Source organism: Mustela erminea, chromosome 1, assembly GCF_009829155.1.
Source record: "Mustela erminea isolate mMusErm1 chromosome 1, mMusErm1.Pri, whole genome shotgun sequence".
In the NCBI taxonomy this organism is placed as follows: Eukaryota; Metazoa; Chordata; class Mammalia; order Carnivora; family Mustelidae; genus Mustela; species Mustela erminea.
The window spans coordinates 148,300,630-148,326,443 of record NC_045614.1 but is presented as its reverse complement, the minus strand read 5'-3'; the positions used below and the strand labels follow the sequence as shown (position 1 = coordinate 148,326,443).

General features: G+C 35.2%; 1 protein-coding gene across 2 annotated transcripts in view; it reads right to left on the bottom strand.

Annotated features, from left to right (window-relative positions):
- PLOD2 (procollagen-lysine,2-oxoglutarate 5-dioxygenase 2) overlaps positions 1-25,814 on the bottom strand; it is a 94,874-nt gene that overhangs the window by 24,812 nt on the left and 44,248 nt on the right. For both annotated transcript variants that reach the window (XM_032346492.1, XM_032346499.1), the window contains exons 3-7: positions 23,537-23,673; positions 12,102-12,265; positions 8,572-8,684; positions 6,317-6,380; positions 4,783-4,880 (exon numbers count right to left, since the gene is read on the bottom strand). In XM_032346492.1, the coding sequence (XP_032202383.1) occupies positions 4,783-4,880; positions 6,317-6,380; positions 8,572-8,684; positions 12,102-12,265; positions 23,537-23,673 (576 nt within the window). The remainder of the gene's footprint in view (positions 1-4,782; positions 4,881-6,316; positions 6,381-8,571; positions 8,685-12,101; positions 12,266-23,536; positions 23,674-25,814) is intronic.

Sequence of the window (25,814 nt, the reverse complement as noted above, 5' to 3'; positions counted from 1 at the left end):
TAGTTTTCAGAATTAAGACTTTATTTTTAACCATTCCACTTTCTTTTTATACCTCAATTTAATTTTCATAGGATAATTAAGATATTTTAAAAGCATTACTTTTGACTGGACACCTCTCTCTTTTGGATCTCTCACTACACATGGAGAAGCTTTCCATCACCCACCCACCCCCCTTCATTTACATCTGTTTTCTTCATTAAAATCTGCACACATTTATGCTGGCAGTTTTGGAAAGTTCAGAAAACTGTTTCTGTCGTTTGGCTGTTCCAGGCAGTTCTCAGCTACTAGGTGGTAGTACTTTCCTGATCCTTCTTGCACAATTATCAAACCCTTTCCAGGAATGATGTCATTTCATTGGCAGAGAAACTTTTCCAACCAATCTTTTCTTTTCTGTTTCTTTTCTTTTTTCTTTCTCTTTCTCCTACTCTTTCTTCCAAATCATCCAATTATTCAAGGTCATAGTGAACAAGTATGTACAAAATTAACATCCCTATTTTTATTGCAAATTATTTTCAGAAATGCTTATTTTCATATGCATAGTAGGTGATTGGATCTTCTTCTGTTCAATCTTAGCTTCTATAAAAATACCACCAATTTCATGATTACTTTAACATGTATATTATCTGATATTTAAAAGAAAAGGTTAGGTATTAAAGTAAGCATCTTATGATGTGTTACTAACAGTAAAAGAGCTTCAAGAATAAAAAGTAAAGTTTCAGTCAGAAATCACAGTTCCTGTCTAAAAACTTATTTATATCAGATTCTATGTATCTAACCAAGTATGAAAATAATTATGTAGATAACATATTTCAAATAAAATGAAACTTTATTTTAAATAACCCATTTTAAATAAAATAAAACTTTATTTTAAAGAACATATCTTAAATAAAATATTACTTAAAAACAAAATTATTTACATATCATTATGAAAACAAATGAAAACTTTAATGCTTATAGATATAGACTGAAAGGACATAAAAACCGAAAGAAATCATGAACAAAACAATATCAAAGTGTAGGTTAGTGGAATAAAGTGATCTTTTATTAATTAAAAAATTATATATAAAAATTTAATTTATAATTAAAAATTTTTAATAGCATGAGATTTAGAGAAAATAACTTTAATAACTTCAGTCCACAAACACATTAAAAACAATTTATCATTTACAGATTATGTTCAATTTTTAAATGAAAGAAATGGCTTAAATTATTATGTTAGGTCAATGTTATGGTCCAAAGACACTGACATTAGAATCACCCTTTACTAAATAAAATAATAAGTAAAATTAACTTACAAAAATTCATACAGAATATCCTTTTGCCTTTCATGACAACTAAAAAAACCAAGTTTGTATCTAGAGAATAATCTGCTTTCTTTCCCCATTAGCCTGGATGCAGGGGAAAATGTGATATATTCATGTGCCTCTAACTTTAACATAATATTACTAAATAAGTTATTAACATAAAGTAAAAGTTTATTTACATGATCTTTTCTCAGATGTTTTTGTTATAGTAAGTATATTTTTTTAAATTAACATATGATGTATTATTTGCTTCAGGGGTACAGGTCTGTGAATCATCAGTCTTACACAATTCATAGCACTCATCAGAGTGCATACCCTTCCCAATGCCCATAACAAATATAATTTTTATAATAAAAAAAATTTACTTCACTTTGTTGCCAAATAGAATCCCAGGAATATACACAAGATGGGATCATTTCACTGTTTCAACTTTATGGAAGTATATTTTAAAACCTGAATAAAGTGCATGATTGTGTAGGAAAATATAAGATATTAGAAAAAGGGCAAGGATGAGGAGATTAAAACAATGAATTTACATTTGATTAAAAAAATTACCAAGAAGCAGCAGCACCCTACTTAGTTATAAAAGATGTCTGGTTGTGCAAAAGTCCTGGCCTAACTGGCACTAAGGGTCTCAGACAGAGAGCTAAAACAGACACCGTGAGCATGCATGCACATTCACAAACACACGTGCATGTACACACACGCACATCCTGTAAAGTGCTTCATAGACAAATCTGTCCATTTATCTGCTTATGGAGAGTTCCAGGACCCACCTCCATTTTATGAATTTTTGCCCTGCCAAAAAATCATCTGTCTTAACACTTTCAAGAATAATGCTAGGTCATTAGATTGTTTCTATACTCTTAACATTTTTTTGAAAGGCTAATATACGCCAGACATGGGCTGGACCCTGAGGAAACAAAAAGTAAATTTCACCCCTGTCCAGCGTGTGGCAATATGTACTGTGACAGAGGAAGTTCCAAATATTATAAAAGTATGCAGGAGACCTAAGTCTTTAGTCCTTAGTCCTAAGTCTTTAGTCCTTTAGTCTTTAGTCCTTTTAGACACCTAAAAGGTAAAGAAGATTTAGTAAGTGGGTACAGCAAGTGGGAACTGGGGCCAGAGATGTGAATGAAAGGCAGGTACATAAGATTTGTAGAAAGAGAAAACACTAAACTTGCAAAGTTCAAAGTAATTCAGTATGGTAGGAGTTAAGGGAGACAAAGGGGGAGAGAATGAGTGAGTATGAGAAATGGATGTGTGGATATTTGTAGGGTCAGGAGAGGGGTAGTAGATGCAATGGTGACCACTAAACCCGGAGTGAAATTTTAAAAAGTGAAATTTTAAAAATTTTTAAAAATTTTAAATTTTAAAAATTTTAGGTCTCAGGGTCCTGGGATCAAGTCCCGCATCAGGCTCTCTGCTCGGCGGGGAGCCTGCTTCCTCCTCTCTCTCTCTCTGCCTGCCTCTCTGCCTACTTGTGATCTCTACCTGTCAAATAAATAAAATCTTAAAAAAACAAACAAACAAAAAAAAAACAGTTGAGAATTTGGATCTTTGCCCTGAAGTCCACCGAGGGCATTACACAAGTAAGTGACGTGACTGGCTTTCTTCTTTAGCCAAATGCCCTAGTTCCAGGCACCTGGTGGGTGAATGTGAGGGGTGGTAGGGTGCAGGTGGCATGAACTAAGGAAGCTGTCAATGGCACTGAGAATATTAGACAAACCTCCATGTACAGAAGTCAGAAAAAGCAGCTCTTGGATTGGGAGTGGGCAAGCGATCAGAACGCAAACAAAACCTAGTTTCCAGTTAACCAAATGGAAGAAAGAAGAGGCAGAGCTGGTCTTAAGCTCCAGGTCTCATACGATACACAAATAAATCTACCAACGAAGTATGCAGACGTGGAGGTCAAGGAAGACACAGGAGCTAAAGCAAGGACTTAGAAATCACCAGCATTAAGATAGGATTGGCTGACGTAGGAATGAAGCAAATTAACCAAGAATTTGTGTAGAAGAGAAAAGGAAGAGGTCTCAGATCGATACCTGTGGAATGCCTCACTGAAACTAAACTAAGTAAAGGGAATGCCCCCAACCACCCCCAAGTCACCCCCACACACAATGTGTTAGATTTTTTAGATTTAATAAAGAGAAAAAGAGAGAGATTCAAGAGGCCAGACAATTAGTGGACAAACCAGCAGAGAACTGTGCAAACAAAGAGAAAGAGAACCAAGTGGGATGAACATGGTCAAATGTTATCTTTGGGTAACGTAAAAATGAGGGCTGAAAAGGATGTCACAACAGATGTCAGCGGAGCACTTCCTGTATGGTGGGAAGAGGAACTAAGGCGGCAGTAAGTTGTCTCTTCCTTAAAGAATGTGGCTGTGAAGAGGGGGGAGACGCGCAGGACGGAAGGCCAGGGGATGGAGGAGGATGTTTTAGTTTGTGCTGGCTCCGTTTTGTTTTAAAATGGGAAAAACTAGAGGATCTTTAAAATGCTGATGAGTATGAGAGGATAGAGCAAGGAAAACTGATCCAAGATTGAGAGTCCTTACTGACCCAGCAAGAGGGATGTGCAGGAGGTCTGGAATGGGACAAAAAACAAGGCAGAAAGATGAACTAGAGAAGAGGAATCTACTTCTTCCAATCTGATCACGGAAAAGCTGCCAGTATGGGCTTCCCCTTGCATTTCTTCCCATCCATATAGCTTACACTGGAATTCCAGACTACTCAGTCCTCTGAAACAGCAGACATCACCCTACCCGCTCTTCCCACAGCGCAGATCTGTTCATCTCTTTTCCAGGGACTTGTGAGTACACTAGGCATCTTAGTATCTCCTAACACTGCTTTAAGCACAATTTTTATGAAATAGATACCTAAATGATAAACAGATAGATAACTACCAAACTTATCCATGAATTTTTCTCTCAATAACATTTTCAGCAAGCTCAATTACATATATTTGAAAAGGATCCAAAATTTCATTAGTCACATTAAATCTTTGTCAATGATAACCCAGTAAACTTTGTAGAACATAAGTGCAAGAAGCTTCCGGCCATAACAAGTTACACCTCAATCTCAACAGAGTTGTTAAGCAAGAAAATGGTGACTTACAGACCGGAACATTTCCTATTCAGATAGGATATCCTGTATGAGGGAGATACGGCTTATTCTCTCGTTTGCTGTTATTATTAAGCACTAAAGGGAAATGTGTTAAAAACAGAATGGAAAGGTATCCCTCTGCTTAGGAGATCTCATCAGCTGGATGAATCTGAAGGAAACCACATAATATACAGTGTAAAACATGAAGCTAGTAGATTGCTAGCATCAAAATAGAGCCTCTTAAAGACACTAAAAAAGGACGAGGGGAAGGTGAGGAAGGGAAGGGGATGAAGGAGAAGGAGAAAGGACATTCTACATGTTGCTCTAAAGTCTATCTCCATGAAATAAAGAAACGGGGAAAAATCACTGTGACTCACCTTGGTGGGTCCATTTCCATTAATTGCCACTGGTAAGGTTTCATAAAATACATTCTTAGCTCTGGCTTTGCCATTTTCAAATCTCAAAACAACTTCATCTAGGTTAAAAAGAAAAAAAAGAACAGATTTTAGTCATTTAAAATGTGTGTGTATTCATATCTACATATATGTGTGTACATTATTCTCTATCTTCTGGTTGCTAGAGAATCTCCCGCAAGTGCCATTCCATGTGCCACAACATTTCTATGAATTTTGCCTAAGCCACACCAGAGAGCACTTCAATCACTCCAGCCAGGCACCAGCAAACTGAGGTGCTAAGCCACTGAGGTTTCCGGCAGAAGGAAAGCTTCTTTATAATCCTGCCCCCAAGGACTCTGGATAGTAATGTGATCCAGGATGAACTAAACCATTGAATTGATTCAACTGTGAAATGGGATCCTTGCCTGCCTTTGAAAGTTCTTATGATGATAATAACAACATAAATATGGGAAATAGAACACTGCCAGACATAAGCAAGGTCTCCACAGTTGGACATCATTGAGAGCACTGCCAGTTCTTGAAAATCAGGCCTCATGCCAATTCCAGGAATACACAGGTCAGGTGATGTTGTTTCCCACATTTTCTAAACACTCCAAACTAAATGCTTTCATCCTGAGAAACTTTATAGCGTATGCACTGCCTTGAAGAGTTGTACTGAATTGCAATGTATTTTTAATGTTTAAAGTATTAATGCATTAGTGAATTAATGTGTTTTTATTTTTAATATATCAATTAATTGATGTATTAGTATATTTTTGCTAAGATATATGTCTATCAAGGAAAACAAACACAGGCATACATGCATAGGCACACAAAAACACAGACACACAAACACCCACACATTCCATAGTGTATGTGCCTGATTACCAGTTACCTTCAGCTAGGTAAAGTACTCTAATACTCATACTCCTGATAATTCACAATATGAAGAATTTATACTGAAAAATGTGTAATAATAAGGTATAATTAACTTAAAAATATATCTACAGTCTCCAGATGGTGAAACACTAAATTCTAAATTACCTAAAGCTAGAAGCTTATCTTTTTTTGCACCAGTCTTAGGACATGATTTTAAGTAAATGAATTTCATTATGTCAAGTTAAGCTCAAGTCCATTATTTTGTATTTTTATTCTATTTTATTTTTTAAGATTTTATTTATTTATTTGACAGAGAGAGAGAGATATCACAAGTAGGCAGAGAGGCAGGCAGAGAGAGAGGGGGAAGCAGGCTCCCTGCTGAGCAGAGAGCCTGATGAGGGGCTCGATCCCAGGACCCTCGATCCCAGGACCCCGAGACCATGACCTGAACCGAAGGCAGAGGCTTAACCCACTGAGCCACCCAGACGCCCCCTCAAGTCCATTATATTTTAAAAGTGGTAATATCTATACAATAAACCTTAATCATACCCCCAAAATAGATATGACAAAGGACAGACAGTTGAAAACACTTGTATTCATTTGTATACATGAGCAATTCAGTATTTAGGAAACATACCTACAGCTCCGTTTAAAGCCTGGAAAATTTTGCATTTGTGATCCAATGTGATGTTAATAGCTTCCTAAAAAGGAGAATACAGATACCATTGAAATATGCAAACAACACTATCATGTTACTATATTTTATTTTTTGCAGATTTTAAGGATCTTATTTGTGAATTTTTCCAGCAATATTCTTCTGAAAGACAGAAAGACTGTAATTTTATAGTTGATTGAGTTAAAGGATAAAGGGAATGGCAAAGTATTCATGCTACCCTCCAAATATTTCCACTTCCTTACCTTATGACTAATTCTGACCAGTGACTTTTAGCAGAGCTGAAATATTTTGCTTCTAACCTGGAGCATGGAGCTTACAGTTTGAGACCCTAAGTGTGCTCTCTCTCTGGGACATGCACTGGGAAAGTCTAAGATGGCTGCTCCATCAGCCCGGGTCCCAGGTGAGAACAGTAAGCAGAAACCCTCTGCGGACCTACAGTGGACGTAGAGCAGGAGAATCAAACCTCTGTTGTGTTAAGCTCTTGGGGTTGGGATTATTATTGCAGCATAATCCCCAATCTGCCTACTACAATAGGTTTATAATTATCAGTGTAATCATAAAGATTAATCTGCTTTACAAACTTTATGATTCTCAACATACCAGTTTTTCAGCATTTCTCTGTATAATAATACTCCTAAAATTGACTTTATATATTGTTAGAGACTGATGTTTGTGTCCCCTCAAAATTCATATGAAGCCCTTATCTACAATGTGATGGTTGGTATTTAGAGACAGGGCCTTTGGGAAGTAATTAGGATTAAACTGAGGTCATGAGGGCGATGTCCTCACGATAGAATTAATGTCTATATAAGAAGAGACACCGAAGAGTTCATATATACTCTCTCGCTCCCTTCATGTATGTCTGAGTGTGCCTTTGTGTCTGTGTGTGTGTGTGTCTCTCTCTTCAGCATGAGAGGACAGGGCAAGAAGCTGCTGTTGTCTACAAGCCAGAAAGAGAGTCTACACCAGAAACGAACCAAGCTGGCACCCTGATCTAGGACTTGCAGCCTCCAGAACAGTCTATGGTATTTTGTTATGACAAACAGACTAGGACACATGCTAACCAGATAAAATTTTATACTGCCAGAGAATCTTTTTTTTTTTTTAAGTTCAATTAGTCAATATATGGTGCATCATTAGTTTTTGATGTAGTGTTCAATGATTCATTAATTGTGTGTAACACCCAGTGCTCATTACCACATGTGCCCTCCTTAATACCCATCACTCGGCTACCCTATTCTCTCACCCCCTTCCCTTCTGCAACCCTCAGTTTGTTTTCCAAAGTCCAGAGTCCTGAAAAAAATCTTAAACAGGATTTATACGACTAAAAATATTATGGACTCAGCAGTGAGAGTTCAGAGAAAGCATCCTGAAGCAGAGACAACTAATAAGACTCAAAGTACATTCATAGTTGAACTACACTGAGAAAGACAAGCATGATGCTTCATGGGCTAGAACTCATGCCAACAGTAGGTCTCTCCTCTCAGATTAAAAGCAAGTTCTCAGGCTTGCTCTGTCAGGCACATAAGTGGGAAAGCAAAAAATGGAGATGAAGAACAATAAACATTTTAAGAATAAACATTTCTTCAGTATTAAGTGTCTAATGAAAATATTTAGATGATTAAACTATTTATCTAAGGAACAGAAACAGCTAGAGTTGGAAACTCACCATAAAATATACTTTAAAAAACTTGTTTAGAGTAATACCACCTACAAATTACACAATTCAGGACACTTGAGAACTATGTCAGTTCTAACTTATATCAGTTACATACAGTGAATTTATGAAACATTAACTTACATTATGTAAATATACTAAAAATATTCTCAAATTAGGGAACTTCGGTTTTACTTTCCTCCAAGGTTTCATTTAAATCAATCTCAGGATTATTCTCTCAGGGACTGGTAACACAGCTATTGTCCCTACATTCCGTTCCTTAATAATAGAACTCAGATTTTCAGTAGGATGTTTCTGCTTGAAATAAAGGCCAACATTTTCTTTCCATATTGTGCATAGCCACATAAATATGTTCTGGTCAAAGAAAAGAGAATTTTTTTTCTTCTAGAAAGGTTATTTAAAGAAAGTTGATACAACTGAGATGGCCCTTTATTTACTATTTTGCCTGTTAACTGCCTAGAATATGGATGCAATGGCTGGAGCTCCAGTAGCCATCTTAAACTAGGAGGTTACATTGAAAATGGGAGCTATTCCATACCCTCTTCAGTGGATCAATGTAAATTTTGGTGTAAAATAGCTGATCATCATCATTGTCCTGGAGATTCCATTGTTGAACAATCTTGTTGATATATGGAGCATAACCAATAAATCCTGCAATATAACAGAGTGAGATTAGAGAATTTAGTAGTCAAAGACCAAAGCTTGTGTCTATAAATTCCACTGACCAGTTGCATAGAATTGTAAAGCCATTAGGCCTAATCCTTAGGTTGGAATTTTACAGCTCACCATGAAAAAAAAGTTATTGAGCATTGTTTGTTTTATATGTAAACTAAAATAGAATGAGTTTTTACTACCACCAACTACAAATCAGAGACTCACATAAACACATTCCCAAAATTAACTGACACAAGAGAGGGAGTAATGTTTTCCAAGGCCCCTAAGGGAAAAAGTTACTAGGAAAAGAATAGAATAAGACAGAGAATTTTCTTCTTGACCTTCTAAAATGCTCTTTCTTGAATCCTTTGGAGAGAATTCACTGTTTCTGGGAAAAAAAGAAATGTCTCTACTACAGTGGTTTTAATATCAGTGCCAGTGATGCTAACAAAATCAAAGGAATGTTGGAAATGTCACTGACTGCAAACATCTCAAAGAAATTCTATATCTAGGCCATTTTGGGAATTTTTCCTTTCCTTGAACTAGTCATTATTGTACCTGCTAAACCATTTTCTGGCAAGATTTTGTGTGTCATAGTCTGGAGAAGGAAGTCTAAAATTGGATTGTTCCCCTTGGCCTTCGAGCATAAGTATTAAATTTGCCACTAACAGTTGTTTATAAAAGACAGACAAAAGGATCATTTTTCCCCCTTTTGAATCTTCCTCTCCATTTCAGAAATGCAGCCAAGATGCTAAGTTTCATTGACATGCAATACTTCTAAAAAGGGACCAATTGTTAACTCCTTGAATTGAAAGAAAACCTAATTTTTTATACTCAGTATTAAAATTTCCTTGTAGGAATAAAAGAATGAAAAGAAATACGTCTAGGAATAATGTTACCTAGAGAAAACAAGACAAAATGAAAACATGCTTAAACCAATCATTGGTTGCTCATTCTTATTATTTTCATCAAACTAAAAAATTCTAAAACACTGAAAAATAGTGCATTTTTAATTCCTATGGCCCAACTACTATGATGAAAAATATGTCCAAGTAGTGACACATAACATTTTCCAAAGGCTTATATTGCTGTTTTTCAAAAATTAGTTTCTCTTATCCTTTTTATAAATCTATTTCAAAATTGAAAAGAAATTCCATCTATTTTCAAATTATGTGAGATATATTTCATATGGTTTATATTTTTTATTAAACTGCCATATTATGTTTATAACATTGTGAAATTTTCCTGGTTAGGAACCATGTTTTCTTTCCATGGCATATATTTTTAAACTAAATGATAAAATCACAAACAAAACTCTTGTCCCTTAAATAACTCCCCATTCATGAAATTACATACACTTTTATTGAATATATTTAGATTTCCCAGCATCACTTTAATTACTATGACTTCAGAAAGCACAAAAACCATGTTTTGATGTCCTTATATGATCTCTTTCCCACTTAAAAGCACCTTTTCCTTAATTAAACTAGCTCATAAAGGCACTCACTTGCTAGTCTTCTGCTGTTTCCACAGCACTGTACATCTGTCTGAAATTTAGATTCCTGAATAAATATATCAATATCTAGATGAATTTACATATGATATTTTATTACATATGTCATGTTAAGAAAGATTAATATATATAAAATAAAACTTCTCCCAGAGGTCCATAGCTAAATGGTTTTTAAACAATCTAGGACATCGGATAAATTAAAAGCTGTGTGTTACTGAGAACCTGACCGTTTGGAAATAGAAGTTGCACCAATCCATAATTAAGAATTCAGACAGAGACATCAAAAGTGAGCAACAGGGTGCCTGGGTGGCTCAGTGGGTTAAGCCGCTGCCTTCGGCTCAGGTCATGATCTCAGGGTCCTGGGATCGAGTCCCGCAATCGGGCTCTCTGCTCAGCAGGGAGCCTGGTTCCCTCTCTCTCTCTCTGCCTGCCTCTCCATCTGCTTGTGGTATCTCTCTGTCAAATAAATAAATAAAATCTTTAAAAAAAAAAGTGAGCAACAATCTTAGGAAAGGCTTCATCAGTATATAAAACCATAAATCCAAGAGGAAAGGATGGCTAAGGCAATGAGGTCGGAGCGACCAATCTGAGAAAACCTAGGTTCTGACTTGAATGTGGAAGTAAAATCCAAAGGTGGTAGATAGATTGGGAGAATAATAAAATGATCAAGAGATCCCCCAAACGATAAACTATGGTTGTATTGAAATGGAGAGAAAAAATGAGCTGAAACTAGCCAATACAAACTGGAATTTAAGGTTTCAGAAGTGCAGTATTTATAATGGGCTGACCAAGTTCCAGGGTACAACTATGGGAATGGGTTGCTAAAATATATTGTGGAGAAACAGAGCTGGCATTGAGGCATCTCAGAGAAACTGTATTACTTGCTAAAGGTTTCATTGCTATAAGCAGCTTGAGCAGAGCCTAGAATCCAAAAATGTTATTACCTCAAGTAGTACTTACTTGAACTAGACTGAATAGCATCAGTTATATACATGCAAATCACCCAAAAAATTTTGTTTTCCCACTTGCAAATTCCATCCAAACCGTTTTTCTAACACGTCCCCCATCCTATTTGGTTACATCTTCTGGTCATATGTTTATATTAATCTCAGTCTAAGGAAAACATTTTGGAGTCATAATAATGTCCAAAGTCAGTTTTATTTTATTTTTTGAAAGGAGAGGGAAAATGTAATAATTTGTTCCTTTAATCCATGATTAAAGCTAATGTAGTACTTTATACCCAGACACTCAATGCCGAACTTTTTGACTAGTGACTCTGATATATTTAAAATATAGATAAAATTAAGTAATGCCTATTTTTACAGCTACGTAATTGTAGCTTGCACTTATTCCTAAGTATGGGAACTTACTAAACCCATTATCCTATAGCCAGAAAATTCTCCATCAAACTATGATCAAAAGACTTGAATCCATGTTGTTTTTCCTTGAACAACTGAATGTCTTTAGGAAAAGTCACTTAAATTGGGGAAACATGGATTTTCCCACTTTCAATCTGGAAATAATATTTATACCACTTAGTTTTGTTAGGAGTATCATATAATATGATATGTGGAAAACCTTTTGTCAACTACAAAACACGCCATGGATTCTAAACTGATATATTTTTTCATAGTAATAAAAAAGATAATGGTTATTTAAAGTTTCATGTCTATAGCTACATATATCAAAAAGGTTGTTTCTAAGGACAATGGGGAGGGTATGTGCTATGGTGAGTGCTGTGAAGTGTGTAAACCTGGCGATTCACAGACCTGTACCCCTGAGGCTAATAATACATTATGTGTTAATTAAAAAATTAAAAAACTTTCAAAAAAAGGTTGTTTCATCAATCTTTATAATTTTTTGTGACTAGCATTAAACTTCTCTGCCAGTATCTTACCCACCTCCCGAATTCAGGTAGCGTTTCCCAATGTGCACAATGGGATACTTGTCTGCTAGTCTTTTATCTGGCCACAGAATTCCATCTGCTGCAAACACAACTTTGTGGTTTGACTTTTGGAACTTTTTTAGAACTTCTTCTGGACCACCAGCAAATATGACATTAAAGCTGTTTAATGAGGGGGGAAAAAGAAGTTTTAAAATACACTTGTGAGAATTTAGGCACATAAACCAAGAAATAGTCACTAATAAAGTTAGAATTTAAAATCCAACCTAAGATTAATACCAGCTATTTACAGAATACTCCCAAACAATTTTCCCTCAAGTTAAATTATATGGATTGTATTAAATTATTCATGTTTACATTACACTAGCAAATGAAGTCCAAACAAAGACAACTTTTCTTAGTACCAGCTTAGTATCCTCCCAAATGAAAATGCTAAAACAGTGCTTAAAAGGTTAAGAAATCAATAACTCGCTATAGAACTTAATAAAATATAGATGTAAAAGAAGCTGCAATTATAATTGCCTAACGTTTCAATGTAATTTGTACCCTTCCATTATAATGTCTGAAGATTTTATTATCTTTGATGAAATGTGTTCAACTACTCAATATCACCTATATAAATTTATATTTGAATCACTATTTAGCCTAAAATCTTAAAATAAAAGTGTTTAGACAACTGCATCTTTTTAAAGCTCAATATATTTGGAAAAAAAAGTCTAAAAGTTGACACTAGAATTTAATGCCTATGGTTTCACTGATTTTTTCTGGAGACATTATTCTTCATTGTTCATTCATAGAATGATAATGATTAACAAAACTGGAAGTGTAACAGTCACTACCTGATATGCTCCCACTCTGCAAAAAAAATTCTTTATTTTCGTTATAACCGACAAATTCTTCGGCATCCTTTTTTTTTTTTTTTTCCCCACATCAGAGTACCTCAAGACCAAAAGTTCCTAAAGATCATAATTTATTGGCCTGACCTCCCAGGCAGCAAACAATAAGAACAAACAAATGTTGATTAATTCAGCACCAAGTCTTCCTACCAGCTGGTCGTCTAGAGTCACTGCTGTGATATGTGATTGGAGGAGTAAGGAGGCTGTTCCACTGCCTTTACCAGCCACCCTTGCTCTTAAAGAGCTTGTTAATGTGCCAAGATATTAATAATGCATCAGGCAAGATATAAGAACTTTCTAGATGTGAATTATTTTATCAAAATAAAACACACTATTGCTCATCTGTCAAAGTAAAAACCCCATGAAGTTTTAAAAATTGCTTTAGCAAGATTAGTGTAAGTTTATCCTTGTGGCAGAGATGCTGACTGATCCCATATACTTTCCTGAGCATTTATGTGAGTAATGGAATCCCCCTGTGTTAACTGGGCACATGGCCATCCTGCTAAAGACTACTCTGAAGATAGATGTGGCCACATGATTACGTCTGTCCCCTGGGATGTGGGCGGAACTGGTGTGCTTCTGTAATCTGCAGGTCCTGTACTTTACAAAGGAAGCTGCTTGTCCTCTGCTCCTTCCCTCTGTTTCTTCTGCTTTCATGGTGAACTACACTTCACAAGTAACAAATACTTGACATACACACACCTTCACTGTATAGCACATTTTTGAATCTTAAAGCAAAACTGAGAGAGTTAAAATGTTACTAATGTACAACTCAATTTAGTAATTGTGCCCAGCCAATTTTTTAAAAAGTAAAAATAAGGCTGGGATCAGAGAGAGAAACTATTTCTTTTCATTTTATGTTGTTCTAGAGGATTTAAATTTTATGATCTGTTTTTTTCTTCAGTTACAGAAAACAGTACCTCAAAATTAAAACATGTCTATATATATACATTTTGATACATAGCTTTTTCTTTCTTCCAGAATCAATTGGCAAGCTTCTGTTAGTACTATTAATAATACTATTAATAGCATATTCGTAAAGGGACTGAGGCCATGCAATCTGAAGTCTGCTAGTTGGATTTCTAATTTCAGCTCTGCCACATGCTATGTGAGTAACCTTAAACCAGTTACTTAAACTCTTTATGCTTCCATTTCTTCATGTAAAACATAGGAGAAGGGAGCACTGATGTCATTGAGTTATTGAAAAAAAACCAAAAAATTAAGAACAATACATGGCACATTATAAGCACTCGCTGAAGTGAGTGAGTAACATTATTGTTACTAGAAGAGACTGCAGTAATGGGAAAAGCAGGAGAAAAACTCACTTTTAAGTTTATACCAATCTGTAATTTAAAATAATTTTATTTTTATATACACGTGTGTTAAGGTAAATTTTAAATCAGAATAAATATGTTCTAAAACCTCAGACTAACTTTTCCCTGTTGATTTAAAAAACTGAATCTGACTACACAAAATAATACTTTAAAAATATCAATTTCCTCTTTTTCTTATAAACAAGTACAACCTAGCTCCTCAGTATGACAACTTTATATTTCTGCCGACTAAGATAATCCTATCTTTTCTAACAGGGCTACTTTCCTGAAGACTACCAGTTGTTGATATATGCTTTTTAATATTAAAGATTAGGAAAGAAGACCAGTATCATAGGTAACTGAGTCACAAGAAGCAAGGCAAATAAATTAAAACTTCTGAGACAGAGACTGACCTACAAGTTGCAGAAGAACCCCAATACATTGTCTGGACACAGAAGAAAGGGCTTATTATGTCAGAGAATCACATGATTGGATACTGAGGCCAAATGACTCAGAAATTTTGCAGGTAGCATTGTGTCTTTAGAGGTATAAATACACATTTGGAAAGTGAGAACTTTCTGTCTTTATAATCCTAGTGAAGGATATAGTATCCACATTGTATGTCTCAAACTATTAGCAAAAGCCAGTAGCTTGAAAAGGAGGATTTGTAGCAACTTTTACTTTTATGATTCAGTAGTTTATAAGTATGCTTTACCTTTACAACAAAAACGAAATATTTTAAAGCAAAATGTAAGTGCAAAAATTACATTCACGTAATTCAAGTAAGAATCTGAATAAAAACTTAAGGTTGCTAAAACTTTCCCATCGTATTTTAGTGGCATTCTTATTTCTGTGTTTAAGTACTTTAGAAAAGCTCTCTAAATTGATTTAAAACCTTTCAAAGGGAAGAAAGTTTTTCTACTTAAAATTACTTTGGCCAGAACAAGCCAAATAATCAAATTTTTAAAAAATGCACAACAGTCACAAAAATAATTCTCGTAGGAATTTGGTCCATTTAAATAGGAATAACAAAATTTCTCCATAGTTAACTCTAGTAAATATTCCTGGGTCCTGCAGAAACTGTAAGGTCCCACCTTATGTGGTCATATTGAGTTCTCTAACAGACATGTCAGCGTTCTGTCTCCAACAGTTCATTCAAACATTTACAAGCGTTTGTCCGTCTGTGTTCCCTGTTTCTGTGGCACCATCAACCACCCAGTCACCCAAATTGAAAATCTTTCCTCCAGCCTTGCCTCCTCCCTTTCTACAGCCTCTCTCATCAAACATTGCACCAAATCCTACTGATTCCATCTACTTAATCTATTTAGCATTCAAATCTTCTCCACTCTCTCTAGAAGACACTGGAATAGATTGATTCAAAAACCCTAGGAGCCCTCACATTACCTATCTCCACTCCACTTCTGATAAGGACTGTCTAATAAACTCTCCTGAAAACCATTCCGGCCAAGACTGGATCAGTGGTTCTCAACTAGGTCTAAAGCAGGACTCTACAAATAATTACTATCCAGTCATTTACAGAAAATACTTTTGGCTTTGAGGGCAAAAAATTTTTAAAACAATTTTTAAAGCAATTTTTAAAACTTCATGGGGTTTTTACTTTGACGGAGATGAGCAATAGTGTGTTTTATTTTGATAAAATAATTCATATCTAGAAAGTTCTTAAATCTTGCCTGATGCATTATTAATATCTTGGCATATTAACAAGCTCTTTTTTCATTTTGGGTCTCCTTTTCAAGGACACAATTCTGCTCTTGTGATGCACAAGCAAGCAGAAGCAATGGACATAGCTGTGTTCCAATAAAACTATTTATAAAAACAAGAAGTAAGCTAGACCACGGTTTACCAATCCCTGACCTTGGAATAAAGTCTAAAGTAATCAGCATCACAATAATAACATTCTATTAAGTAACCTGTTCTGAGACCAGACTAAATTATTCGATCTGTCATCTGTGTTTACTCATAATGTTCCATCCACTTAGCACATCTTTTCCCAATTGGGTCCACACCATTCACTCTTGAGGCCCATTTCAAATCTCACCTCTTCTAAAAACTTCTAGTGGATCAGCCTAAATGGAAAAGATCACTCCCTTTCTTTTAACCCCCACAGCTCTTTTCATTTCCCCTTTCATGAAACATTTTATTTCTTGCTCTCCATGCTAGGAATGCCTATTTTATACTAGACTGCCTGTTCTTCCTTCATCGGCTTGATCCACATCTTTATTTATCCATGTATTACCCTATGCCTTGTATTTTGAAGATAGTAAGTATTTGTTGAACGAATGAACAAACAAATGAATGAATGAGTCATCTCCAGTCTTAACAAGAAGCAAAAGTTACTGGGTAGCCAGAAAAGAAAACAACAGAAGTGTTCCCTAATTTTATTTATTTGTTCCTCCCCAATCCAACAATTTCTTCATCACTGACACAAACCTAAACCAAAAGTTATAATCACCCAAACTACTTGCAGCTAGTGTTTAAAAGCTGAAGTCTAATGAAACTGAAGCACATAAGTAGCAACACACCTTTAATCACATCCTCATCTTAATACATGTCAATATTTCTATAGATAATACCACAAACCAGTACTATGAAACCACTGTCCCTTCCCCCTGGGAAAAAAAAAAAAAAAGCACTTAAAACTATCAACCAGGGGACACCTGGCTGGCTCAGTCAGTACAGCACGCAACTCCTTATCTCAGGGTTATGAGTTCGAATCCCACACTGGGTGTGGAGCCTACTTTAAAAAATAAATAAATTTTTTTTAAACAACATTGACTCAGTTGAACTTACAAAATACATTACAATAAAAGCACAGTATAAAATGATAAATTTACTGCAAGAATTTTGAAGGAAGGGGTAGGAATTAGCTCTTAAAAAGTGGGTACTACTTTAAAAACTAAATATTACTGGGAGACTTATTTCTCCAAATGGTACAGACTTTCATTTCCTATACAGAATTCTTACTGAGGTTGGGTAGAGGTAGAAGTTAATGAGGACACTGCCGTGCTGGAGAGTCATTTTCTCCAGACTGTTTTCTGAGTGGCTAGCGCTGGAGTAACCTAACAAAGAAGGCAGCCAAGGCAGGAATGGCACCAAGACACCAAACTACTCAAGCTGCTAGCTAGCCACATGTGAGGCCACGAGTCACTACTACTTGTTTCCGGGTCACTCTCCATATTGGGAAAATAAAAAGTCAAAAGGTTGGGTTAATTAAATGAAAAAATTTCCTCTACATTTAAATAATAGTTAAATTGGGGCGTCTGGGTGACTCAGTGGGTTAAAGCCTCTGCCTTCAGCTCAGGTCATGATCCCAGGGTCCTGGGATCGAGCCCCATGTTGGGCTCTCTGCTCTGCAGGGAGCCTGCTTCCTCCTCTCTCTCTTTCTCTGCCTACTTGTGATCTCTGTCTGTCAAATAAATAAATAAAATCTTAAAAAAAAAAGTTAAATTTATCTCTGCATCATGAGAACATTTAAATCTGACACATATTAAGTACACAGTAAATATTCAATAAATCAATGAGGGAATTAAAAAAAACTTTTGAAAATCCCCCAAACTTATTATTATGCAGCTACAACATGCCAGATACAATATTTATAGAGCTATGGATGGAAAAACATATCCGGGGGCAAGATTTCTGTCCCATTCAGCCCTTTCTTCCTGATTCCAGTTCCAACCACGGGGGCTAGCACCGTATTTTGCACATTAACAGATACTTAATACATGTTTACTCAAAAGAACAAACTTCAAGGAGTGGCAATCTGGTTTGGAAAAAAAATATATATATATATATATTACATATTATACACACACACACACGTGTATTTGTATACATACATACACAGGCAAATTAACGCCATATGAGAGTATGATATATCAATTTACATACAGACAGATAATATATAAACATACATTTATATATATATAAAAACACCCAATGCTTCTCTTGCATATAACTTATTTCATCTTCATTCCAACATTCAGTAAATATTAACAAGAACATTTGAACAATTTGAAAAAAACAAGTCACTCATTTCCTACAAAATTCCTAACCATATTTCAGACTACTCTGGATGAGCCAGAAGGCAGTGCAATATATTTAAGTGACAGCTAATGATTTCTTCCATTCAAAAAAGGGAAAAAAAGAAAAAAGCAATACTAGAACTAAGAACTGTGATACACTTTGCCCTTCTTTCACACTAATGTAATGAAATGCTGTCCATTGCTAATGAATAGGTCCTTTGTGTCGGCACACTTAAATTGTCATCACTGCCAGGAAGGAGGAGTCCATCAAATAAATCTGCCATAGTTGGTTAAAATTATAGTCATCATACTTGGAAAGCTTTGCTTTCAGAAAATTTTTTTGTGTCTTCTGTATCAACTATGTAAGACAAAAACTGCAGGCATATTGGGTATGTAACCTGAACTATGAAAGGTAAAAAATACTTATTTCATAGAATAAAATAGATAGGATCAGGTCATCTATTAAATGAATAATATAAATTATATTTATGACAACAATAAAATCATAAAAATATTTTTATAAATAATCAAAACAATAAAACATAATCTTTGACAATTTTCTAAAAGTAAATGATTCTAAAGAGACTATGCCAAAATGCAATTTTTTTTAACATCCAAACTTTTGGAGACATATTATGTCTTTCAAATTAGGTCTGTTCAGTTTTATTTGCAAAATTAGTATAATGTGAATTCCTTGAGCGTGGGATCTATGTTTATCTTTCTCGTAGTGTTAAGTTTAATCCCTAGATCACAGTTTGTGCTTAAAACATGAGTACTAAATGTAAAGTGAAAAGTCTTTCCACTTACCTCACTTTCTCAACAAAGTAATATTTAGATAAAGTAAAAAAAAGAAACGTTGGCCTAGATATGGAAGACCAGAAGCATCATATTCATGACATCTGACAATCAAAATTTGTTTTTCTAATAATTTCAATCTTTGAGATTTAGAAAATTTGGATGCTTTCCTTCCTTTATAAGTCATTTTGTTTCTCTAAATGAATGAAGAAAATCCATCTTTATTTTATTTTTTTTTAATCACAAAAAGTTTATTGGACTGTTGGAAAACAATAATCTGCTTTCAGAAATTTATATGATAAAATAGTTATTCCTTTTTTTTTTCAGTTTTTAAATTAATTTTTTATTTTTTATAAACATATATTTTTATCCCCAGGGGTACAGGTCTGTGAATCACCAGGTTTACACACTTCACAGCACTCACCAAAGCACATACCCTCCCCAATGTCCATAATCCCACCCCCTTCTCCCAAACCCCCTCCCCCCAGCAACCCTCAGTTTGTTTTGTGAGATTAAGAGTCACTTATGGTTTGTCTCCCTCCCAATCCCATCTTGTTTCATTTATTCTTCTCCTACCCACTTAAGCCCCCATGTTGCATCACCACTTCCTCATATCAGGGAGATCATATGATAGTTGTCTTTCTCTGCTTGACTTATTTCGAGGGAAAATCCATCTTTAAAAACAGTTACAGGGCACCGGGTGGTGCAGTTGGTTAAGGGCTGACTCTTGGTTTTGGCTCAGGGTTGTAGGATGGAGCCCCACTCAGCATGGATTCTGCTTGGGGCTGTCTCTCCCTCTGATTCTCTCCTACTCTCTCTCAAAAATAAATAAGTAAATCTTTAAAAAAAATTAAAAACAGTTCAAAACATTCACTATATTTCTCCTCTTGGAAGAGCTATTCCTCGCTCTTTTAATGCAAGTTTCTGTTAGCTAAATTAGTAGAAACTTCACTGCCTGGAAATAAGGAGAATTAGAATCCAAGATGATAAGTGAATGGAAGCTAGCAACATACAAGGGGTAAGGCATACACATTAACACAGAAAAGATTTGTATGACTAAGATTATCCCTGCATTTTGAAGCAGTGCTACTTACCCTCAATCCATGTCCCAGAACAGAGCCAACTAGAAAACTACTATAATTATGGCTTTACTTTATATTCATTTTAATTCTATATTGACTTCTGTATTGTAACATTTACTACAATTCTAAGTTTTTAAGTTCAGTCTTCCTTACCAATATCATTAAATAGCAAGAGCTTATAAACAGCAAAGTCAATTCCTTTATCTTACCTCAAAGTCATAAAGTTAATTATATTTAAAGTTAATTATATTTAAACAAATACTTAAATGAACGGAGTCATAAAGTTAATTATATTTAAACAAATACTTAAATGAACGGAGGAGTCTCTATCTACCAAAATTCTTGATATTTTCAGAAAGGAAATACTCCTTTTTGGTGAGGCCAATAACCCCCACCAAATAAGTCTTTTACATATCTCACATATTGGGAGTCTTTCAAAATGTAGCACCATCTGCATTCTGTTTAATGCCATTATACTCAACACCACCAAAAAAACATCAATTTCTGTTTTGTCCAAATTCAAACTCAAATAATTATACCAACTTTATTTCTAATTACTTCTAAAGAATCTTGGAACACTGAAAAAATGAAACAAAATTTTAAAAAAGGAATTTTCTTAAGTCTAAAAGAAAAAGAATTAAAGAAATAACCAAAGTTTTCATTGGACATTAATCTGATACCCAAAATATTCTACATCATGCTTATTTTGGAGTCTGGATTCTGCTGGTTTATAATTTACTGTATCTAGTACAGAACAAGCCGTGGAGATATTCAATTCGTGTCTAATTTACTTTGTTACATACTGGTCTATACATTATTCTAAAAAAAAAAAAAGGAAAAAACCCTGTTTATTATGTAATGATTATTAGATCTGACCATCTGTCTTCAATGTGACTAAAGTAAAAGAAACACATAATTTACAAGGTAATTCTAAAAGTATTGCAATGTGCCTTGTAATAAAACTCAAAGGGCTCAGACACCTTGATTAAGGTGAATTATAAAATCATTATGGAATAATTTTTCTCCTTAAGGGAATATGCAGCTACCAAGCTACAATATTTGTCCTCAAAATTGTTATGAGTCAATTCCAAAAGAACTCCTCACACTCCTCAGTTACTAGTCATCAAATTCATTATAATTATTGGTAGTTGCTCTAATCAAGAAGAGAGTGTCAAATTTATAAAACATCTAAATTATATTCACACATATACAGACATACACACACTACAGTATGAAATAACTTGAAAAAAGTTTGTAGTACTTTCTTAAATGAACAGCTTCAGTTTTCATTTTAAGAACCCAAACCCTTGACAAATATTTGTTTATATCTAAATTAAATACGATAAATCTTACCCTATAGAGTACATTTATAAATATCTAGTCTCTTAATTTTAAATGTTCATCCAAAAGACAGTTTAGAATACATATTCCCATGGAAGAAATGTTATAAATTGTTTCCAGATTAATTCACAAAAACCTATCTAAATAACACAAGGGATTATATGGAGGTATTGGAAATGTTCTAAAGAGCATCTGGGTGGTTCAGTTGGTTAAGCAACCAACTCTTGATTTTGCCTCAGGTCATAACCTCAGGATTGTGAAATCAAGCCCTGCATTGGGCTCTGTGCTGGGTATGGAGCCTGCTTAAGATTCTCTGTCTCAGGGTACCTGGGTGGCTCAGTTGGTTAAGTGCCTATCTTCGGCTCAGGTCATGATCTCGGGGTCCTGGACCTAAGTCCCGCATTGGGCTCTGTGCTCACTGGGGAGCCTGATTCTCCTTCTCCCTCTGCTGCTCCCTCTGCTTGTGTTCTCTCACGCTCTCTCTCCAATACAAAAAAAAAAATCTTTAAAAAAAAAAAAAAAGACTCTCTTTTCCTCTCCCTCTGCCCACTCCCCCAAATAAATAAATCCTACTGTTGTCTTTTTTGTCAAGCTGGATCTTAACATATCACCTGAATAAACAAATGCAACCTCAAGCAGTTTTCAGATATCTCAAAGTATCCCTTTTTTAAAGAGAAACAAATGGTATCTTATTACATCAGCTTCTCCCAAGGCTAAATCTTAGATTGTGAGTGGTGGTGGGAGGAGGTCGAATGCGGCAGGAGGGTAAAGGTGGAGGTTAAGAGGTTCTTCTGAAAACACAAAAGGAGGCTTGGGTGTCTAAAACCATTACTGACACACAAGCAGAATTTGCCTCAAAGTCAAGATCAAAATGTACATGTGGCAAGTGCAAGCTCACCAAAATGGTTGTTTGAAATCCATGGTAATTTTAAACCAAAACATACTTAATATTTCATCTGAACAGTTATTATGAGCTTTCTACTCTTTTTCTCAAGGATAAAAAATATATAATAATAGATTCTGCAGAAAAATTGCCAGTATGCAAGCTGATAACAGCTATCCCACATTTCATGTTGCAAGAACAGGTTAGCTATGAGCAGAACTTTATTTCCTTCCTGGTAAACATTAGGGAATTCTAATGAAGCAAGTATACAGAGCCTCTCAACTTTTAATGGTTGATGGCACCAGGACTTCATTACGTCTATTTTCATTTCAAAACTTATGCCTTTCTTATTTATATATCTGCATAAGTTATAGTTCTGGATTTTCAAATTGAGGGAGAGATATAGTTTATGTGCTGCTGAAGCGAACACACAAATTGAGGGGGAGATATAAATAAACTGTCCTAAGTTACAGAGGGAAGTGCATGGGGATTTGAAATGAGCAATCAATGACCAAAAAATAAAAATAAAAAGGTAGGAAAAAATGGAAGAAAGAAGGTAACAATCACTAATAACTCATGACAACTTGACATTATAAAAACTTGTAGAAAGAAGGTAAAGACGTACAGTGGACACTTGAAATGAGGTAGAAGGAAAGTAAAACAATATGCAAAAAGATATTCACAAATTGGAAAGGCTTTTCTTTTTAAAAATGGGCTTTCTCATTTCTCACTTAAAGCTTTTCATGATCTGTTTCTTTCTGGTTGACCAGGATCCACTGAGTTATTCTCCTCAACAGAAAAGCTCAATATGATCTTTCTTCTACCTCAAGTTAGGATTAAAATATGAATTTCATAAAAATGTTAGCTCATGCCATGTTTTCTCATTGTTGCTTATTCATCAGATTCAATCCATTACAATTATATCAGACCATGGTTTTATAATCATGAGTAAAATCTACTTTTTAAATAATAATTCCTTATGAATAAAATAATTTATTATATAATCTGCAAATATGAATTTTGACACTTTTTATAAATAATTTCATGTAAACTTAAAAATCTATAGAGTATTTCTCTTACCATTCAGTAAACAAAATAACCAAATCCTCTTGATTGGCATAATGTTCCATGACTTCTTTCATTAATCTCACTTTCTGGCCCCCTCCAATACTATTAATTCCATCACCACCTCTCCACTCTTCTCCTTGACCAAGGACCTATAAATGAAATCAACATTTATCACTGAGTAAAACTCAAGAGATGACAGTAACATAAAAGCGAGAAGTCATCAACACCTTATAGAGTATGACATAGTATCCACTCTCAACATTTTACAAAATCACGAAATCACGATGCTACAGAGAAAAACACTTGATGCACAGGTCAGGTCATGATTCTTCAATGTTATCCACCCCATAAAATGCCATTCTTAATTTTACCATTTCAAAAGGAGAGTCTAATCTAAGGAGATCAAGAGGTGCAGGGGGGGCGGGCACAGATAGTATTTCTCGTATCTTATTTTTAATTTGTTCAGATAAAATAAAAAAGAAAATACAGAAATTTCCATAACACTTTTCAATCTGGCAGGAAATCTGTATGATGAACACTGAAAGCTCAGTAACTCCTAGACAGGGCCCTTGGATGATTTTCCTACTGAACCATATGGGTCATTCAAGGAAAGACAGAGGGCATTAGGTCCAATGTCACCTACTTTACCTTATAAATCTTAAAACTCCCATAACCCTCAAAAGCGTCATAATTTATCAATGCAAGAAACTGCCTAAGCACAGTTAATCAAAGTTAAGCTTACAGCTGTTCTCCTGTTTGTCTTAGGCTCAGCAGTTGGCTCCCACTTTGGAAACGCGTGGTAACATGGGGCTGCTTCCATAGTTTGGTGATTATAAATAATGCTGCTATAAACATAGAGGGGCATGTATCCCTTGAATTAGTTTTTTTATATTTGGGGGATAAAAATCCTATAGTGCAATCACCGGGTCATAGGGTAGTTCTAGTCTTAACTTTTTGAGGAACCTCCATACTGTTTTCCATAGCAGCTGCACCAGTTTGCATTCCCTCCAGTAGTGCAAGAGGGCTCCTTTTTCTCCACATCCTTGCCAACACTTCCTTTCCCTTGTGTTTTTGATTTTTGCCATTCTGACAGGTGTGATGTGATACCTCATTGTAGTTTTGATTTGCATTTCCCTGATAATGAGTGATGTTGAGCATCTTTTCGTGTATCTGTTGGCCATCTGGATGCCTTCTTTGGAGAAATGTCTGTTCATGTCTTCTGCCTATTTTTTTAAATTGGATTATTTGTTTTTTGAGTATTGAGTTGTATCAGTTCTTCATATATTTTGGATACTAACTCTTTATTGGATATATCATTTGCAAATATCTTCTCCTACTCAGTAGGTTACCTTTAAGTTTTGTTGCTTATTAGAAAATAAATACTATTAGCTCCAACATCACTAAACCCTGAACCAAATATAAACCTGGCTGGCAAAGCCTATGGGGCTCCTAGCCTCAGATCTCTAGTTGTTACTTGATCACCATCTCTACTGCAGGTTGGAGATAAACGCTACCAAGAAAACTCAAAATTGATGTGCATCTGGATTCATATTGAGGCTAGTCTAGGAAAATTATTAGTCTAGTAGAATTGTTAGTTTTTGTCCTAAAAACTGCTTTCCTATAACCCTGTGATTTGCTATACTTCCACTCCAAAACCCTTCTGGATTTCTTCAAAATCACAGTAATACCAGACCCAGCCACATGCAAAAGCCTACTCTGTGCAGTGCACCACGCTAAGCTCTATTCTCTATTTTCTTTCCACTCTATCAGTGTGTCAAATTTTAGTATGAATCAAAATCACACAGAGGGTCTGTTAAAACACAGACTGCTTTGGGGTGCCTCAGTGGCACAGTCATGATCCCAGGGTCATGGGATTGAGCCTAACATCAGGCTCTGTACTTAGTAAAGAGTCTGCTTGAGATTCTCTCTGTGCTCCTCCCACTCATGACCTCTCTCTCTTAAATAAATATTTAAAAAAATATAGGATCCTACTGTCTCTGACAGGGTCCTGCTGCTAGAGTTTGTGATTCAGTAGGTCTGATAGCAGCCTTGAGAATCTCCTTTCTAACAAATCCCCAGATGATGCTGATGCTGGTGGTCTGTGGTCCACACTTTAAGAACTATTACATTTCATGATTGGGAAGACAGCAAGAGTCACTCAAATGGGCTGGTTCCAAGATTTGACATTTCATAGCTATACACCCTAGGGCAAGTTTTCCTTTCCTAGAAATGAAGTAATATCTAGCTTATATGGTTTCAACAGAATACAATATATAAAGTTCCAAACAGC